This window comes from Gallus gallus, chromosome 4, assembly GCF_016699485.2.
Source record: "Gallus gallus isolate bGalGal1 chromosome 4, bGalGal1.mat.broiler.GRCg7b, whole genome shotgun sequence".
NCBI lineage: Eukaryota > Metazoa > Chordata > Aves > Galliformes > Phasianidae > Gallus > Gallus gallus.
The window spans coordinates 44,505,697-44,521,248 of NC_052535.1; the positions used below are offsets into that span (position 1 = coordinate 44,505,697).

General features: G+C 45.2%; 2 protein-coding genes and 1 long non-coding RNA gene across 10 annotated transcripts in view; 2 read left to right on the forward strand and 1 right to left on the reverse strand.

Moving 5' to 3' along the window:
* The window catches only part of BMP2K (BMP2 inducible kinase), a 61,030-nt gene extending 55,119 nt beyond the window's left edge, over positions 1 to 5,911 (forward strand). For all 3 annotated transcript variants that reach the window (XM_004941088.5, XM_004941089.5, XM_046941294.1), the window contains one exon: positions 555 to 5,911. In XM_004941088.5, coding sequence (XP_004941145.1) covers positions 555 to 1,981 — 1,427 coding nt within the window. In that variant the 3' untranslated portion in view covers positions 1,982 to 5,911. The remainder of the gene's footprint in view (positions 1 to 554) is intronic.
* A 515-nt stretch (positions 5,912 to 6,426) lies between these two features.
* Positions 6,427 to 13,866, reverse strand: PAQR3 (progestin and adipoQ receptor family member 3). Of its 6 annotated transcripts, XR_005859879.2 has the most exons (9): positions 13,575 to 13,866; positions 13,344 to 13,506; positions 11,491 to 11,646; positions 10,643 to 10,840; positions 9,255 to 9,345; positions 8,769 to 8,917; positions 8,259 to 8,322; positions 7,908 to 8,117; positions 6,427 to 6,730 (listed from the first exon to the last, which is right to left on the reverse strand). XR_005859879.2 is itself a non-coding variant. In XM_015276524.4 (7 exons), the coding sequence occupies exons 1-6, from the start codon at positions 13,757 to 13,759 to the stop codon at positions 8,775 to 8,777; spliced, it is 936 nt and encodes a 311-aa protein (XP_015132010.1). In that variant the 5' UTR covers positions 13,760 to 13,866; the 3' UTR covers positions 6,427 to 8,322; positions 8,769 to 8,774. The 6 variants fall into 6 exon arrangements, 1 of the variants encoding a protein (XP_015132010.1); XR_001463597.4 differs by having other exon boundaries at positions 6,427 to 8,117; XR_005859878.2 differs by having other exon boundaries at positions 7,908 to 8,322.
* Positions 13,867 to 13,896: 30 nt separating this feature from the next.
* LOC107051742 overlaps positions 13,897 to 15,552 on the forward strand; it is a 58,738-nt gene continuing 57,082 nt past the window's right edge. Inside the window, exon 1 of the long non-coding RNA XR_006939296.1 lies at positions 13,897 to 14,518. This is a non-coding gene — a long non-coding RNA (uncharacterized LOC107051742). The remainder of the gene's footprint in view (positions 14,519 to 15,552) is intronic.

The window sequence follows — 15,552 nt, forward strand, 5'->3', positions numbered from 1 at the left end:
TGGTGACCTCATTGCAATCTTCCCTACAGTTAGGATGTGTACAGGGTTATTCTCACCCAGCTGCTGTTATTCATAGGCCTTACAGAGAACTAATTATTGTGGAGACGTTGGGTAGGATTATCTAGAGCAATGAAAGCTTGAGAAAGGAAAAGCTGAGAACTGACAGGTTTATGCAATTATTCCCCATGCGAAACTATATGGAATGTGTCAGTGTTGTCCCAGGTATCTGACTGCATGGTACCAGGTGTTGGCCTTGGAGAACCTCTTTAGAAGGCAGTTCATCTTTCCCTGGAGAGGAGTGGCTGGCTGGTGCATATGTTAGTATTGGAGTTGGAAAGATTCTGTGCTTGAAGAGTTAAGCTAGAAGTTCAGACTACAAATACCTTTCATTAGCATTTGAAAACTTAGATCTGGTTTTTAGTTCTTTTTCCTCTGTATTAATGGAATATACATTTGCTTTGATTCCTTTTATGTGTGACCATTGTGAATAAGTGTTGATTTTAGGAGTGTATTAAAATCGCTTTTCTTTTTTTCTTTTTAATTTGGACTTGCAGATTCCCCTGGAAAACAAGTGGAGAACTCAGCCAGCAATCAAGGAAACAACTTAGGGACCCCTACCAAAGCTGGAAGACTGAGTCATGCTTTTAAAGATCCTCGGCCAGGAAGGAAGACTGCAGAGGGACAAGTGACGAAAGGTGGTGATGAGTCAGAGAGCGATTTTGAATCAGATCCTCCCTCTCCTAAGAGTAGTGAGGAGGAAGAAGAGCAAGAGGATGAGGAGGTCTTGCAAGGTGAGAATGGAGACTTCAATGATGACAATGATACGGAACCGGAGAATTTAGGCCACCGCCCTCTGCTCATGGACTCTGAGGAAGAGCTGGAAGAAGAGGAGGAGGAGAAGCAAAGTTCTGACTCTGAATCTGATCGTACCAAACAAAAATTTGTGGAAGGGCTCCCAAGCAGTAGATTCAGAAATGTTATGGGTAGCAGTGAAGTTAAAGAACGCAGTTTAATGCAAACACCTGAGGTGCCAACTACTGTTGTCAAAGTGAGCCCTGGCCAGGAATTTGATGTATTTGGGGCAGTGCCCTTTTTTTCTCTTCAGCCTCAGGCAAGAGAGAAGGGCAACCAAGACGTCTCTTCTCAGACTGCATTTCCTAGCCTGAGCCAAGAGCAGGATGACTTCGATGTTTTCACCAAAGCTCCGTTCAGCAAAAAGGTGTCTCAGCAAGATGACCATGTGCTGGGAAGCAAGAATCAACTCTCGCCCACCTCGCCACGGAGCGTTGATATTTTTGGCTGCACCCCATTTCAGCCCTCTCTTCTCCCCAAGATGAGTGGGAGTAAGGAGGACCTGTTCGGGCTGGTTCCTTTTGAAGAGATCACAGGGAGTCAGCAGCAGAAGGTGAAGCAGCAGCGCAACCTGCAGAAGCTTTCATCCCGCCAGAGGCGCATGAAGCAGGAGGTCCCAAAGAACAATGGGAAGCGTCACCATGGTACCCCAACAACCACAAAGAAGACTTTGAAACCCAACTACCGCACTCCCGAGAGAGCCCGCAGGCACAAGAAAGCAGGCCGCAGGGACTCTCAGAGCAGCAACGAGTTCCTGACCATCTCTGACTCCAAGGAGAACATCAGTGTTTCGCTGACGGACAGCAAAGACCGAACCAACCCTTTGCAGACAGATGAGAGTCTGCTGGATCCCTTTGGAGCCAAACCCTTCCACCCACCAGAATTGATGCGGCATCCTCAGCATCAGGGGTTTGGTGACAGCCGTGGGGATCATGGTGCAGTGGTAGTGGCTAGCAGGCCTCGGCAGAGCTCCTTGCATGGACCAGTGCATGCTGGTGATGGACTGAAAACAGATGATTTTGGTGCGGTCCCCTTCACAGAACTGGTTGTGCAGGGTGCACAGAGCCAGCAGCAACAGGCACTAGAGTTGGATCCCTTTGGAGCAGCTCCATTTCCTTCCAAACAGTAAATGCTTCCAGTGGGTCTCTCCTTCCACCTCTCTGAGTTGCATAACAATGAGTTCAATTAGCAGAGTAATTTATCTGGTTGACAGGGAGCTGGGCCGTACAGTTTATTCAAGTTGAAAAAAGCATGGCCAGCTTGCACGATGGAATGCAGAAAGACAGCAGTTTTTTATTTTATTTTGAGAAAAATTGAAAACTTCTGTTATGAAAGGTGGCTCCCAGAACATAAAGAGAAATGGGACGTGAATTGGTGTCTGTTGCTGACTTTTGGACCTGGAACATGTTGTCATCCTGCACTTCTGCATCACCTTTTCAGCACTTGACGATGTGCTGAAACGGAGGGAACAGGCAGAGATCACATGAAAAGGTTTTCCAAACTTACAAGTAGGCTGAAGGAACTGTGGTTCTTCTTTGTCTCAGTTGCACTAGACCTAAGAACCTAAACATACTAATATCCAGACTTATATGCTGGGAATAGTCGAGTCTTCACTTCCTAGATGAAAACTACCTTTGTTAATCATAAAATAATGAAGCCAGGTCATCGAGGAGCTGTGGCCCAGAATTTCAAAGCATGGCTGTGGCTTTGCACCTGGTAGACATCTATGCAGCTGCAGAGCTGAAAGGCAGATTTTTTTTTTTTGGTGTGCCTAAATGTTCAATTTTATTTTTTACTGTAAGTGCCATTAATGTAAAATAGCAAACTGGAAGTCTAGAGTTAAAACTAAAGATGCAGAGAATATAACAGCTTGAAATGGAATCTGAATGTAGAGGAGTAAACCAGCAGGGATGCAGCCAGTGTTTGCAGCACTTTGAAGACTACTCAGCACAATGGGGGAGAGGCTGGTTTACGTGAGGACATCTGGCACGGGTGGAGCATTTCAGATGACTTGTACAGCTAACTGAAATGCACCATCAGTTTTATCTGGTTAGAAATGGGGGCTTGTGTCTGAAAATGCATTTTCTTTTCCTCTTGGATTTCTATCACAAAGAAAACGCGTGTTGTGTCAAAACTCATGTTGTTTTATAAAACAAAAACTTTATGAAGTGACTGTAGCCTAACATTTTCAACTTCTGATGAACCTGTTATTGTACGTAAGTGTATTTTTTAAGAAAGTTTTGCTAAATGCACTGAGCTTTGAAGAAACTTCTCTGGACCCGGCTTTGTTTCAGAAGCAGTAGCAGCAAGTAGCCTGCAGAATGCTGTTCACTGCTGTAGCAGGAAGCTGCATTTCACACCGCAACGCCTTACCAGCAGGATTGCTGTCCTGCCACACAGTACCTCTGAGACATCAGATGCACAAGACGTGGCTAAAAGCTTGGAGCTTGCAGTGCCAGTAGTGCGGGAAGGCAACACGAACTGGCTCCTTGGAGAGATGCGGTTACCGTGTGTCAATGGTGACACCATGTGCTTTGTAACTCCACTGCCTCACGACTCGTGCCAAGCCACGTATGCTGGCTGCAGATTGAGTGTACATCAGAATGGTCCACTTTGCCTTGTTTCTGTGGCAATCCTAAGGAAGTGGAAGGAGGCAGCTGCTCTGCTTGTCTTAGCTTTACGTCCTGCTCCAATGAATGTTGAAGAGCATTCCATGTTTATCAAAGGAGACCGTAAGAATTCATGGCTGATTCCTCCTGCCTTCATCTCCTCCCCTCAAAGGATACGAAGTGAAATATTGAGGGTTGTGCTTTTTTTTGTATTCTTTCAAATTCTACTGCTGTTTATTGAGTCGTTTTGAGATTGGTGAGGGTAGGAGGTGGATCCCTTGAAATATTTGTTGAAAATGGCATGTTAAAGACAAATTCCTTTTCTCCTTTCAGAGCTGGTTTTGATAAAATGCTGCCTCACATATGCAGTAAGTTTGTTTCCACTAGACCTGGATTTGGAATCTCACTCATATGTATCTGTACACTTTGATTATCTTCCCCTCCTTTTTTTTCCTCTGACACGGTGAAATTACAGCTCTGCTTGTTTAAGAATGACTTTTTCAGGCTTAGAAGTTAAGCTTTTAGGAGTATTTGAGTAGAAGTGTTTCAACTCTATTTGCACAGGAGTTTCTTAGGCTTTATTACTACTGTTCTCACCAGTTTTTTTTTTGTGTGTGTGTGCCAAAGGCTGTAAGAAGTGCACGCCAAGTCTGTAGCATTTTCTGATACTCAGGTTAACTGCGGTTTTGTTCCTATGCGCGTGCTTATTAGCTGCCTTCCTGCAGTTTCCTTCTGAACTGTCACTTTCCCTGCCTAAAGACAGCTGTTGGAACAGAATATTATGAAAAATAGCGCAGATGGGATGGGGAAGCAAAACAAGAGCAAAGCAACAAGCAACTGACCCGCAGTCTTAAATACGGCCAGTCCTCATTGACGCCATGCAGTTACTGCTTTCCCTGCTGGAAGAACAGCTTGAGGGTTGGCATGGCCGTTAGGTGCTCAGTGTGGGCCTCAATTAAGGTAAATTACAAGAGGAAAGAATCACATTTGATTTCTGTCTGACCTTGAAGCTTCAGGTTGAAGAGTGCAGCAGAATTTCTTTGTGTGGTGGATTTCTACTACTTTATTTTTTTGACAGAGGGCTCGCATGTGGTTTTATTACAGTGCAGGAAAGCTGAAGTTGGATTGCATACAGTAACTGATAGGGGAGATAAAAGCAAACCATAAACGCAATTTACTCTGAAACTGGCATTGTGCCTCTGGCTGCCTCTGAGTTACAGCCAGTGATACTTGCTTTCTTGTGGCCTTAATAAGCGTTGATCTTTGTACTATACTGATGAAACAACTTTTTGCATACGTGCAGTTTTTATGTTTCTTGAGTTAAAACGATTTTTTTCTCATGGCTGAGATGAGTATGCCTCACTGCGTTGACTTTACATGGTATATTTGGTTTGCAGCCTGAGTTTAAGCTTCAGCTATGGTTCAACAGAGGCAAAGTGTGGTACTGCTGGGGAACATAGTATCCTTTTGCCTTTATTCAGCATGTATACATCTCTACCTGTGTGCTTGTCATTCATGGAGTGTATTGTGACCTTACCTGAAATACTGGAAAGACCATGTGCACTTAGACTTGTACCATATGTCCGTGAAGACGATGATCACAAGGTAAGGAATTCACGCTTCCCTTCCACCGGGAAATAGCAACTGATTTTTAACAGTTCTTTCAGTGTGCTGAATGACTGAACCATAGACCTGTCAGAATCAGCTGCTTTGGACAGTTTCTGTCAAAGGTACTAAGAAGCCCTTTCTGGTTATGGTCACTGAAAGAAAGCTGAGATGGTGAGTTTCTCTGCAGACTCCCAGTAGCTGTGAGACGTGCGGAATTGCTTTTGCTGACCTGTGTCATGTGGGACCTGCGAAAACCAACTTTCAAGGAAATAATTTTGAATCATTCTGGTTGTCCCAGTTAATAAAACTAAGTACTGTGAAAATAAGTTGGTATATTTGCTACTGTGAGAATAAGAGTTTATCTGGAGTTTTTTTATACTATATAGTGTATTTTTATATATGAGAAGTATATATAAAATATACACATGCTCGCACACATCGCACTGTGTTTTTTTAGTAACGTTGCAGCCACAATCATTCTGATGGAACTAGGAAGAGTGACTAAGGGAAACCTGCAAGAGAAAAAAGTGCAAGGGGTGGCTGCTGAGTTACTTTTCTACAGCGCTTCTTTTCAAAGAAAAATGGAGGAAGTGGTGTGTATAGCTGAGTTTGTGACTAAGGCATCACCTAATATTAAAGAGCGTAAAATCTATTTTAAAATTGCTGGCATTCAGCTTTTAAGTGCACTTTCCTGAACTACACTTCCATTTCTTGTTAGACTTCAAGTTTCTAAAGCTTTTTTGTGTACCACTAAACAGAGAACTTTAACTTTTTTTTTTTGGTGAAACTGATGTATGTCATAAATACTGCAGTTGTTAAATAAACAAACATGATAACAGTGACTTTGCAGATCTCCTTAAACATGGCATTCTTAAGTACTCTTGTTTAGGCTGTAAGTTATTCTCTAAGCAGTGCTGCTTCTCCTGGTTGCTTTTTGTGGCTGTAGGTTCCTGTTGATGTTTTTTAATGATGGTTATATTAGCCCACTACTGCCATCTTGGTTCAACTTGTTGATAACATATTAAGTATGTCCTTAGGTTCAGTATTACTCCTTTAAGCCTTCCTGCTTTCAGAACCAAGAATGGTTTTGAAAGGACACACTCAGATTCGTAGGTGCTAACTGAAGCTTTATCCCTATCCCTTTTCAGTGCCCAGTGACTGCTTCTATTGGTTGTACTCTTATCTAAGCTGCAGCAAACCACCACTGTAGAAAGATCAGGAGCTGCAGCAGAACATGGGTATTAAGTTGTAGCTCATTCCTACTTGTTCCATCTTGTCTGTCACCCATTTCAGACACTGTGTGCAGCAGTTCACGTGTCGTCTAAGAGTACTCTGTTAAAAATGTTACAAGTAAACATCCAATGAACCAAAATTTATTTACAGGCTCAGTATTTACAGAAAAGGCCATCATGCAGTTTGATAAATTGTCAGGATAATAAAAATGTACAACTCAACAATCTTTTCTTATCCAGTGAAAACTGCTACAGTAGTTGGTTTGAAGAAAAACAGATTAGCAAACTGTAAAATGAGTATGTTTTCAGTACACAGTCACACGTTCTTCAAATGTTATTGTTCACGTAACACTGAAAACAGGCTTTAACAATTGCAGGGTCCTTGTCAGGCTTCAGCAGTAGTCATTAGTGCACTTTAAACTTGCTTTGCTGTCAAGTTTAAAAAGAATAATCAGTGTTTATAGTGGAAGGCTCAGAAGACTGGGATTTGAACTTCAACTGAATTCAGTTCTTTCCAGTAACTGTTTCTGGAGCTGGGAAGAAAAAACACCAAATCCTCACTGAGCTCAACTGACAGCATTGCCCTCCAGCATACCAGTAGAAGAGGAAGGGTCCTGCCTCATCCATCCCTGGTACGAGGTAAATACTTGCCAGTAAATGTCTATCGCTATTCTCTTGGCCACATCTCCTTGGCACGTTCTCTGTGTAGAAGGCTGAGAGAGCTGGGAATGTTTTGCCCTGGACAGAGGCAGCTTCGGTAGGACCGAACAGCACCCTGCCAGCCTCCAGGCTGGCACCCACTGAGCTTCTTCATGCTGAGCACCAGGTATCTAACAACCTGCATAACTCGTGTGTCTCCTTAGTGTTGACATTACAAGATGTGGTTTAACTGCAGAATGTAAAAACCCAAAGCTGTCTTTTTACTGCAGAAAGCAAATGGCAATAAGTCACTTCAACTAATGAAGTGTTGGAAGTACAGCATAAGTCATTAAAAGGCCAAAGTTGAGTGACTTGAATTCACAGCAGTCTTACTACTCTGGGCTTGTTATTTATGCCTGCTAAAAGAACACGTAACTTAAAAAATTCTTTGCACCTCTACTAATTCCAGGATAACAGCCAGTGTAAGACTACTGAAATATTTCAGAATATCGTATTCAGAAGCACCAAAGTGCTGCAGAGAGATTCGCTGAAGTAATGGCACCATCTATATTGAGGAAACAATTTAAGGTTTGAAATCAAGATAGATATGGTAGATAACATCCATCTCCCAGAAAAAGGGAAACAACTAGAAAAGTACAATACTCCACTGAATTTGACGCTACACATTACTGTCTTGATGTTGAAGTGTACGTACATCACTCAGACGATGATTCTGAAGGTTGCAGCACACTGTACCAATGCAGTTTAGATCCAAGACCAGCCACTCAGTTAATCACAGTTCTAAAAGCACACTATTGGGAGTGTGTTTTTTTGTTCTGTGTTTAAACAAAACCTGAAGACACGGCATATGGGCCTGCTAGCTTAGCAATGGTATGCAATTCTGTTGTTTGTATTTACCAAGCAGGAAAATAATGCAGTGCTCCAAGTGCTTAGTTTTACAGCTCACCTTTTTGTTGTCCCACTCTAAGGAAGACCTGCTTTGTACTTGATTGCAGAACAGGAAATGATGAGAAGGACATGAATCTCAGATAGCAGAGAGAATGGCCTTAAGTTGTGCCAGGGGAGATTCAGGTTGGACGTTAGGAAATACTTCTTCTCTGAGAGAGTGGTCAGGTGCTGGAATGGGCTGCCCAGGGAGGTGGTGGAGTCACTGACCCTGGAGGTGTTCAAGAAATGTTCAGATGTTGTACTGAGATCCAGGCAATGCTGCTTTTTTCCCCAGCATTCCTGTTAATGCACCATCCCAGTGAGTAGGGTAACAGTCCAGAAGTTGGAAAGGAACCGCCTTAGTGCTTACTTTCATCATTCTGCATATTTGTAAGGTTCAGACTCCCATAGTCAGAAGTTTCATTGCAGTGCCTCTGAAAGACAGTTGGGGGGAAAAAAAAATTGTCACTTATTATGCATAGGAAATAATCAACTCTTACCAACTGTCCCAAATCCAATGCGTAGTAGGCTTAGAAAACCTGATGAAAAAAATAAGAAAAAGCTACATATAAACAAATATTGGTAAGTGCTTGCAACTGTTGCCAGACAGAGCTGTTAGGGACCTGGCAGAGATCTGTCCAGCCTGCTCTAAAATTCTGCTTGAGGGCACTGCAGCCTCACACAATGCAGGAGCAGCAGCCTGCCTGCTATCAAAGTAGCTGCTTGCTTATTCACAAGGAACATTACACTAGTAAGCATTGTCTCTGGAGGAGCTAATTAAATTAAAGCAACTAATGAAACCTTGTGACATGTTAGAAGTAAGATTACTTAACACTCTGCTTGTTAAAATCTGTTGTTCCCACAAGCACAAAGGCTATACCTTCACTCACAAGTCCACGCTATGCTCAGGACAGGGCTTGCTGTGTCGGTACTGCATGATGTACACTGCAGACTGGTGCCACCAGTACAACATCACTACAGCAAGGATGTGCCATATTTGGTGACTAGAGCCGAGGTAGTTGAGCTGTCCTGTGAGGAACAAAAAGGGGAAGCAGTTGTGAAATTTGCATTAGCTTATGCAAGGCAAGTAGCGAGCAGTCTCTTCCCAAGCTCAGTCCCACATTCAGCTGCCTGGGAGACAGTTAAGTTCTTTAATGAAGAACAACAAAAGTCATCTGACTTTGACCAAAGCGTGCACAAAGTTTGACTTCTTTTGGTCCCAATGCACATAGTTTCGCTCTATTTAACACGTTAAGTAGAACATAATCAACCGTACTCTCATCATAAATTCAGGACTTCCAGCAAAGACTGTGACACTGCAGGAAGCTCAACTGCAGAAAAAAACACCCACAACAGAATTTCATACCTGGAAAGTATCTTTCTGGAACTTTAGAAATATAGAAGAGAAATGCTACAGCAGCAATGAAATACATGACAACCACACGTGGAGCGAACTCCTGCAAAAGAAAAGGAATCTTTCTTACTCTGCTATAAGGTAAACAAATATTTTAAAATAATAATTTCAAAAATACATTTTAGAAGAACAAAAGGTGTGCCAAAATGGAATATTATTTTGCTGCTCGCGTTATCTATTGAGTAGAACAGAATCCAATTGAGAAACAAATGCCAAAGCTTGGAAAAAATCTGAATGGAAGGCCACAGGACTACTACAGACCAGAGTGTAAATAACCAAACTAGCTGTTGGAAAGCAACCCACTCACATGACTAGTTTGGGGTTTTTTTGTTTTCAATAACAGAGTGTTTTATTGCTGGAAGCAGAGCATTTTTTCTGAAGTATGGAAGCAAAATGAGTACCGTATCTACCATTCTGCTTTCTCAGAACAAACTAATGGGAAAGGGCAGGGGTAGCAATAATTGCTTGCCTATTGAACTTTGACAAAGTGAGCGTGTGTTTCAGTACCTTGTCTGAAGACTGCATTTATTATCAGTGCTGCTCTTCCAGGTTCAGCAGTAGCTCTGGACCAGGCTAAATCAGCATCCTAGAAGATAGTCCTCCTGAAGTGCCAATCTTAAGAACTTTCCCAGGCAGTGCTTGCTATGAAAGCAAAGGTTCTTTCAGTGCCATTAGAGCCCTGGCTAATGGCTGTGATTCCCGGGGGAACATTTTAAACCTTGGGATACATTCACCTTCTTTAACAGTGCTATACTTCCTGTTTTTCAGAGCTGAGTAACCTTTACCGTAGTGGTAAAGTAAGGAAGGGAAATTAGTTTGGTAACTTAACAGTGATATTAAACAAGTTATGCATGAGAGACAGAAGGCTGCGTGGGCAAATGCCGATTTTGCCATCATCCCAGGGCACAGAAGAGGAAGAGCTTCCCACCCATGTCTCCTGGTTCACCTCACCTCTGCAACCCGTGTATCCTGACTGACTGCTTCCCACTCGCCTGCTGACTCAGCTCTCTGCTCCTGCTCCTTGCCCTGGGGTGTGCGAGGGTGTGTCCAACCTGCACAGACTGCTCTGCCCCTCAGGCAAGCACGCTGTCGTGGTTGTGTTTGCATCCAGGTGGGTCTTCTCACAGTGCAGCTTTAAATCACTGAAACAGATTTCATCTACTCAACCTGTTGATTGGCTTTCCATAAATCTGAGCGATTGGGCTGTAACATCCAAAGGAATTCTGTGCTTTAAGAAATCTTCACTAGCTCTACTTCTCCCTCGTTTCCAAAATGAGACCGAGGGAAGATGGTAAATGCAAAGCAATAATAAGTATTCTTTCCTCATTATTTTCTTTTACCTGTACAATAGCTGCACCAATGCCGCCGTTGAGTGAAACCCAGTGGATAGTAGGAATGATGCCATACCCAGACACTGAGCAAAAGATGATGGAGCGCAGCCTGCGCCACTGCTGCGTGAGGTAATTGGGATGAATCTGAACAAAAAATACTGCCAAGATCATTGCCAGCACAGTGATTAAGTACACCTGACGCCAGTACTGAGAAAAAAGAAACAAAATCAAGTTTGTATGTTAGCTCATCTGAGGTAAAACTCTGGGTAGAAAGTCTATGTTACTAAACGCAATGATTTATCAGTGCTCTCGTCACTTCTGTGACTACAAATGACAGTGCTTGAATCATTGTGTTGTTACTAAGCCAAGGAGGGGGAAGATGCTCCTACTGCACATTTATTTCACACACTTCACCAAAACATAAATATAAGTCTGCCTATGAGGACTACTTTTAACTATCAGATTACTACTTCCTTGTACAGGGAGCAGGGAAGTTACAAAAGTGGAGGTAGTTTAGAACTCCAAGAAGCAAAGAAGCTTCTTTCTGCCCCATATAAATGTTGTGATGGAGGAACATCCCATCATGGGCCTCATGCGTTTGACAAAGGCAGGACCTGTAAAGTTTAGACTGACTCTATAATCATTTAAGTATTGTCTTGAGACTCGTGCAATTGACAGCTTAAAAGGAATCTCTTACATTAACGTTACTTCTGCAAGCAAAGTTCCGCATGTGTCAGAATCTGTTCCTATCACTGTCCCCTGACGAATGTGCTACCTGGACACCACGTGACAAAGCCCCTTACCAACACGTGGAAACCGTGGTGATGGGACCACAGGAACAAGTGACTCAGACTTACTTTACTACAATAAAATGCATAAAACACGCCTGATACGTAGCAGCCTAGGATACCAATGGAAATTCCTGCGTAATCTAATGCCATCCATCGTCGGCTGGTCTTCTCTGAGCGATGACAGCAGAAGAGATGATATCCTACTGAGCAAAGCATACAGACCTACACAAATAGCAAAACAAGGACACATTAATTTCTTGGTAACAGATGGGGATTAATGGGGATTAAGCTTCAACTCTGAAGCTTACGAGTCCAAAAGTAACCTGTTACATGTTTTACAGAACTACTTGGTGTAGACAATTATGATTTCTGCTCGTAATCAGTGGAAACTAGCATAACCTCTTTTGCAGATGAAACACAAAACTTTGCAAGACTTGATAACCACAGGCTGCAGCCAAGGAAATGAGGGTACTGAGGCCTAGAACATGAGGCCAAAAGCGGTGCCAGTGCATACAGGAGCAGGGCCCCACCTGCCCAAGTATGACCAAGATGAATTCAGTATGGTCCAGCTAAAACAAGCAGAAACCAAAGCCCAAATCCACCTCGAGTACCAGCACTCTGCAGTTTTGCTGAGGGAACACAGAAGTGACTGACCTCTGACATGCAGTACACCGACTTGGCTTCTTGGCTGGTGTCATTTTCTTTTTCCCTCTCAAAACAGAATCATAGAATATCTGGAGTGGATGGGGATCCATAAGGATCATTGAGTCCAACTCCTGGGTCCGCACAGAACCACTCAAAGTCCAAACCCTATGTCTGAGAGCACTGTTCAGATGCTTCTTGAACTCTGACAGCTTAAGGACATGGCTGTTGCCCTGAGGATCATGTTCCAGTGCTCGACCACCCTTTGGTGAAGAACATTTTCCCAATATTCAACCTGATATTTTTGCATTTGCCTTCAACTTTCAACAGGCATAATAAAGGGCACAATAGCAGTGTTGCACCAGCCAGCAAGGGAGTTCTCTCCACTTCTGGCTACACAATGGTCTTCTACACTCTTCAGGGAATAGGAACAGTATTCTTTAGTCATCAGAACCATGCAGCTGGACATGCACACTTTTTTAGGGACAGCAAAATCTAAAAGAGCTTCAGCTGGTGATGGCACACATGAAGTGCTGTCACTGCTGCTAAGGGCAGGTTTAATTTGAGACATGCAAACTTGTTCATCTCAGGCAAAATGCACAAGAACCCCAAGTCCAGCTGCATAATACCATCAAAGAATCATTAAGGTTGGACAAGACCTCTGAGATCATCTAGTTCAGCCACTGGCCCTACCCCACCATACCACGAACATGTCCCTCAGTATCACAGCTCCACGTATCTTGAACGCCTCCAGGGACAGTGACTCCACCGCCTCCTTGGGCAGCCTGTGCCAATGCCTCACCACTCTTTCTGAGAAGAAATGTTTCCCAATATCCAATCTGAACCTCCCCTGGTGCAACTTGAGGCCATTACCTCCTGTGCTATTGCTGTTATGTAGGAGAAGAGGCTGACCCCCCACCTCATTACAACAACCTCCTTTCAGGCAACTGTTGTGAGCAGTGAGGTATCCCCTGAGCCTCCTCTTCTCACACTGAACTATCTCAGCACCTCATCTTGCTAAAGCTCACACAACTGGCCTCAGCCCACCAATCCACAGCTGCTTTTTGTGCTCTAGTTGGTGATCACAGCAACGCCATCTGTGGGCACAGCGCTGGACACGATGCCCAGCAGAAACCAGAACGCAAAGCCTCAGCCTGCCCAGCTGGCGTTCTGGAGCCTCTCCTAGGCCAGCCACGCTTTGTTCTTACAGGAAACGGGTCAAAACCAGCTCGGCCTCCGAGCCCATCGGCCGCACAACGCACAGCGCGGTGCCCCACCTGGAAGCAGAAGAGGCAGACGGCGCAGATGACGAAGTCCTCGCGGGCGGCGCGGGCGGCGGGCAGCACGACGGTCAGGTCGCGGATACCCAGCGTGAAGAAGAGCAGGAAGCCCAGCAGGTGGCTCCAGATGTTGACGCTCTCGTTGGAGAGGATGAAGAGGCTGCGGAGAGACACGGAGGGGCTGAGCGGGGCTCCGAGACCCCGGCCCGGCCCCGGGGACGGCCGTACCTGCGGAGGCAGAGGCGGGAGGGCAGGTAGGCGCGGTAGCCGTCGGTGATGTAGGGGTTGTCCCTCAGGAAGACGGGGATCTGCTCGTAGGTGTACAGGCGGATGCCGCGCGGCAGCAGCACGGGCCAGTACTGGTAGCCGCCCAGCTCGATGTAGTGCGCGCTGCGCAGCAGCTTCTGCTGCATCCTGCCCGCCCCGCATCGGCCCGCGGCCCTCCGATCCCGTCACGGCTCCGCGCAAAGCCCGGCCGGGCCGGCTCGCGCCCCGCACGTTGCGGCGCTTTGCGACGGGCGGCTGGCGCGGGGAGATGACGTCACGCCGGGCGGAGCGCTCCGAGGTGCGCGGTGCTGCCGCCTGCTGGCCGGCGTCTGTCGGCGTCAGGCGATCCCGCTTCAAAAGGAGAGCGGTATCTCCCTTCTAAGATCAGCCGTTCCCTTCCGGCAGGTCGGAACGTGTCAAACCTGCATGCAAGACAGGCAGCACGAAGTGTTATGAAAGTGCTGATTGCTCCTGGCTTGCTGGAATTGTGCTGGCTCCGTGCAACAGAGAGCTCTGGTTAGTTCATCATGCAGCGTCAGCTGGATCCCTGTGCACACACCCGGCTCTGTTTCTGAGGCTGAAGACAGAGTCCCGAATGGGGATCCTTGCTCACCACCTACCCCTCCCCTCTGTGGTCTGCGAATGTCTCTCATCTCACAGAATCACAGAACGGCCCGGGTTGGAAGGGACCTCAAGGATCATGAATCTCCAACCCCCGCACCACAGGCAGGCCAGCCTGCACATTTAATAGTAGACCAGACTGCCCAGGGGCCCATCCAACCTGGCCTCGAACACCTCCAGGAACAGGGCATCCACAACAATCTCACTTAAACAAAGCATGGAAGTGCCTCACCAGGATTCTATGGTGGGAATGGAATGTTTCCCGTGGCAGGGAGATCCCTGGGGTAAGTAAAAGATGTAGGGTGATGGGCATTTGAAACCTGAGAGTGATGATAAGGACCAGGTGTTCCGTCCTAGAAGTAGCAATACAACCGCTGTGACACATAACCCCTCAACCTCCACGTCACACTGTTTGGTCACACAGATTAACAAGCTCATTTCTCTTTAGCTTGTCTTCCTTTCCATGTGGCTTCTCTCTTTTGGGTTTTTCTCTTGCTTGATATTAGTTAAACTAATAATCCTACATTTTATATATATATATATATATATATATAAATACACAGAGAAAATACATTCTGAAAGAAGATCCCTGGGCATAGTTTTGGCTGGAGGAGAGCAACCAAGATAGTACAGACAGCTATGTGCAGGATGGAGCACAGGATATCCCTTCGGAGTCACACTGGGTACCAGGGAAGTATGGTGTAACACAAAACCTTTCAGGGGCGCAGTGCTAGGAGCTGGGCTGGCCAGCACTCAGGAGGTAGCTCGGTGAGTCTCGCACATGATGGGGTCACAGAGGGACAGAGAATCCAAACACAGTTTCCTGGAAACAGAGTCTTAGGAAACCACAAAGGAGTTATTTTCAGCTTGGTTGGAAGGGAAGTAATTCACCCAGCACTAGATGTTTCTGTTCTGTGCTGGAAGAAATGTTCCATTTCTATCTGACCTATATCAGCTGCGCTAAAAATAGGAAAGCGCCCTGTTTTGGTCAACGTCTACATGTGCTCTAGATACTGGTAATCTTTTTACTAACCAGTATCCCCCTCCTTCTTCTCTTTCGAATGCCTAGAGAATAAGGGAGATTATATCTATACACACACATGCATTTAAAAGAATAAGGATGTAGCTGCCACATTACTTTGGGAGAGAGAACCCTGGCCATGCCGAGAGGCCTCTGGCTGCTGCTGTGGGACTGAGCAGAGAAAGCAGGCAGCATCCTTCCCAGCTCCTGCTGATAAAGGAGATCCATTGCTCACTGAACTGGTGAACTCAGTGGACTCACTTTTGTCAGGCCAAATGCAGCTTAGAAAGTTGCTAC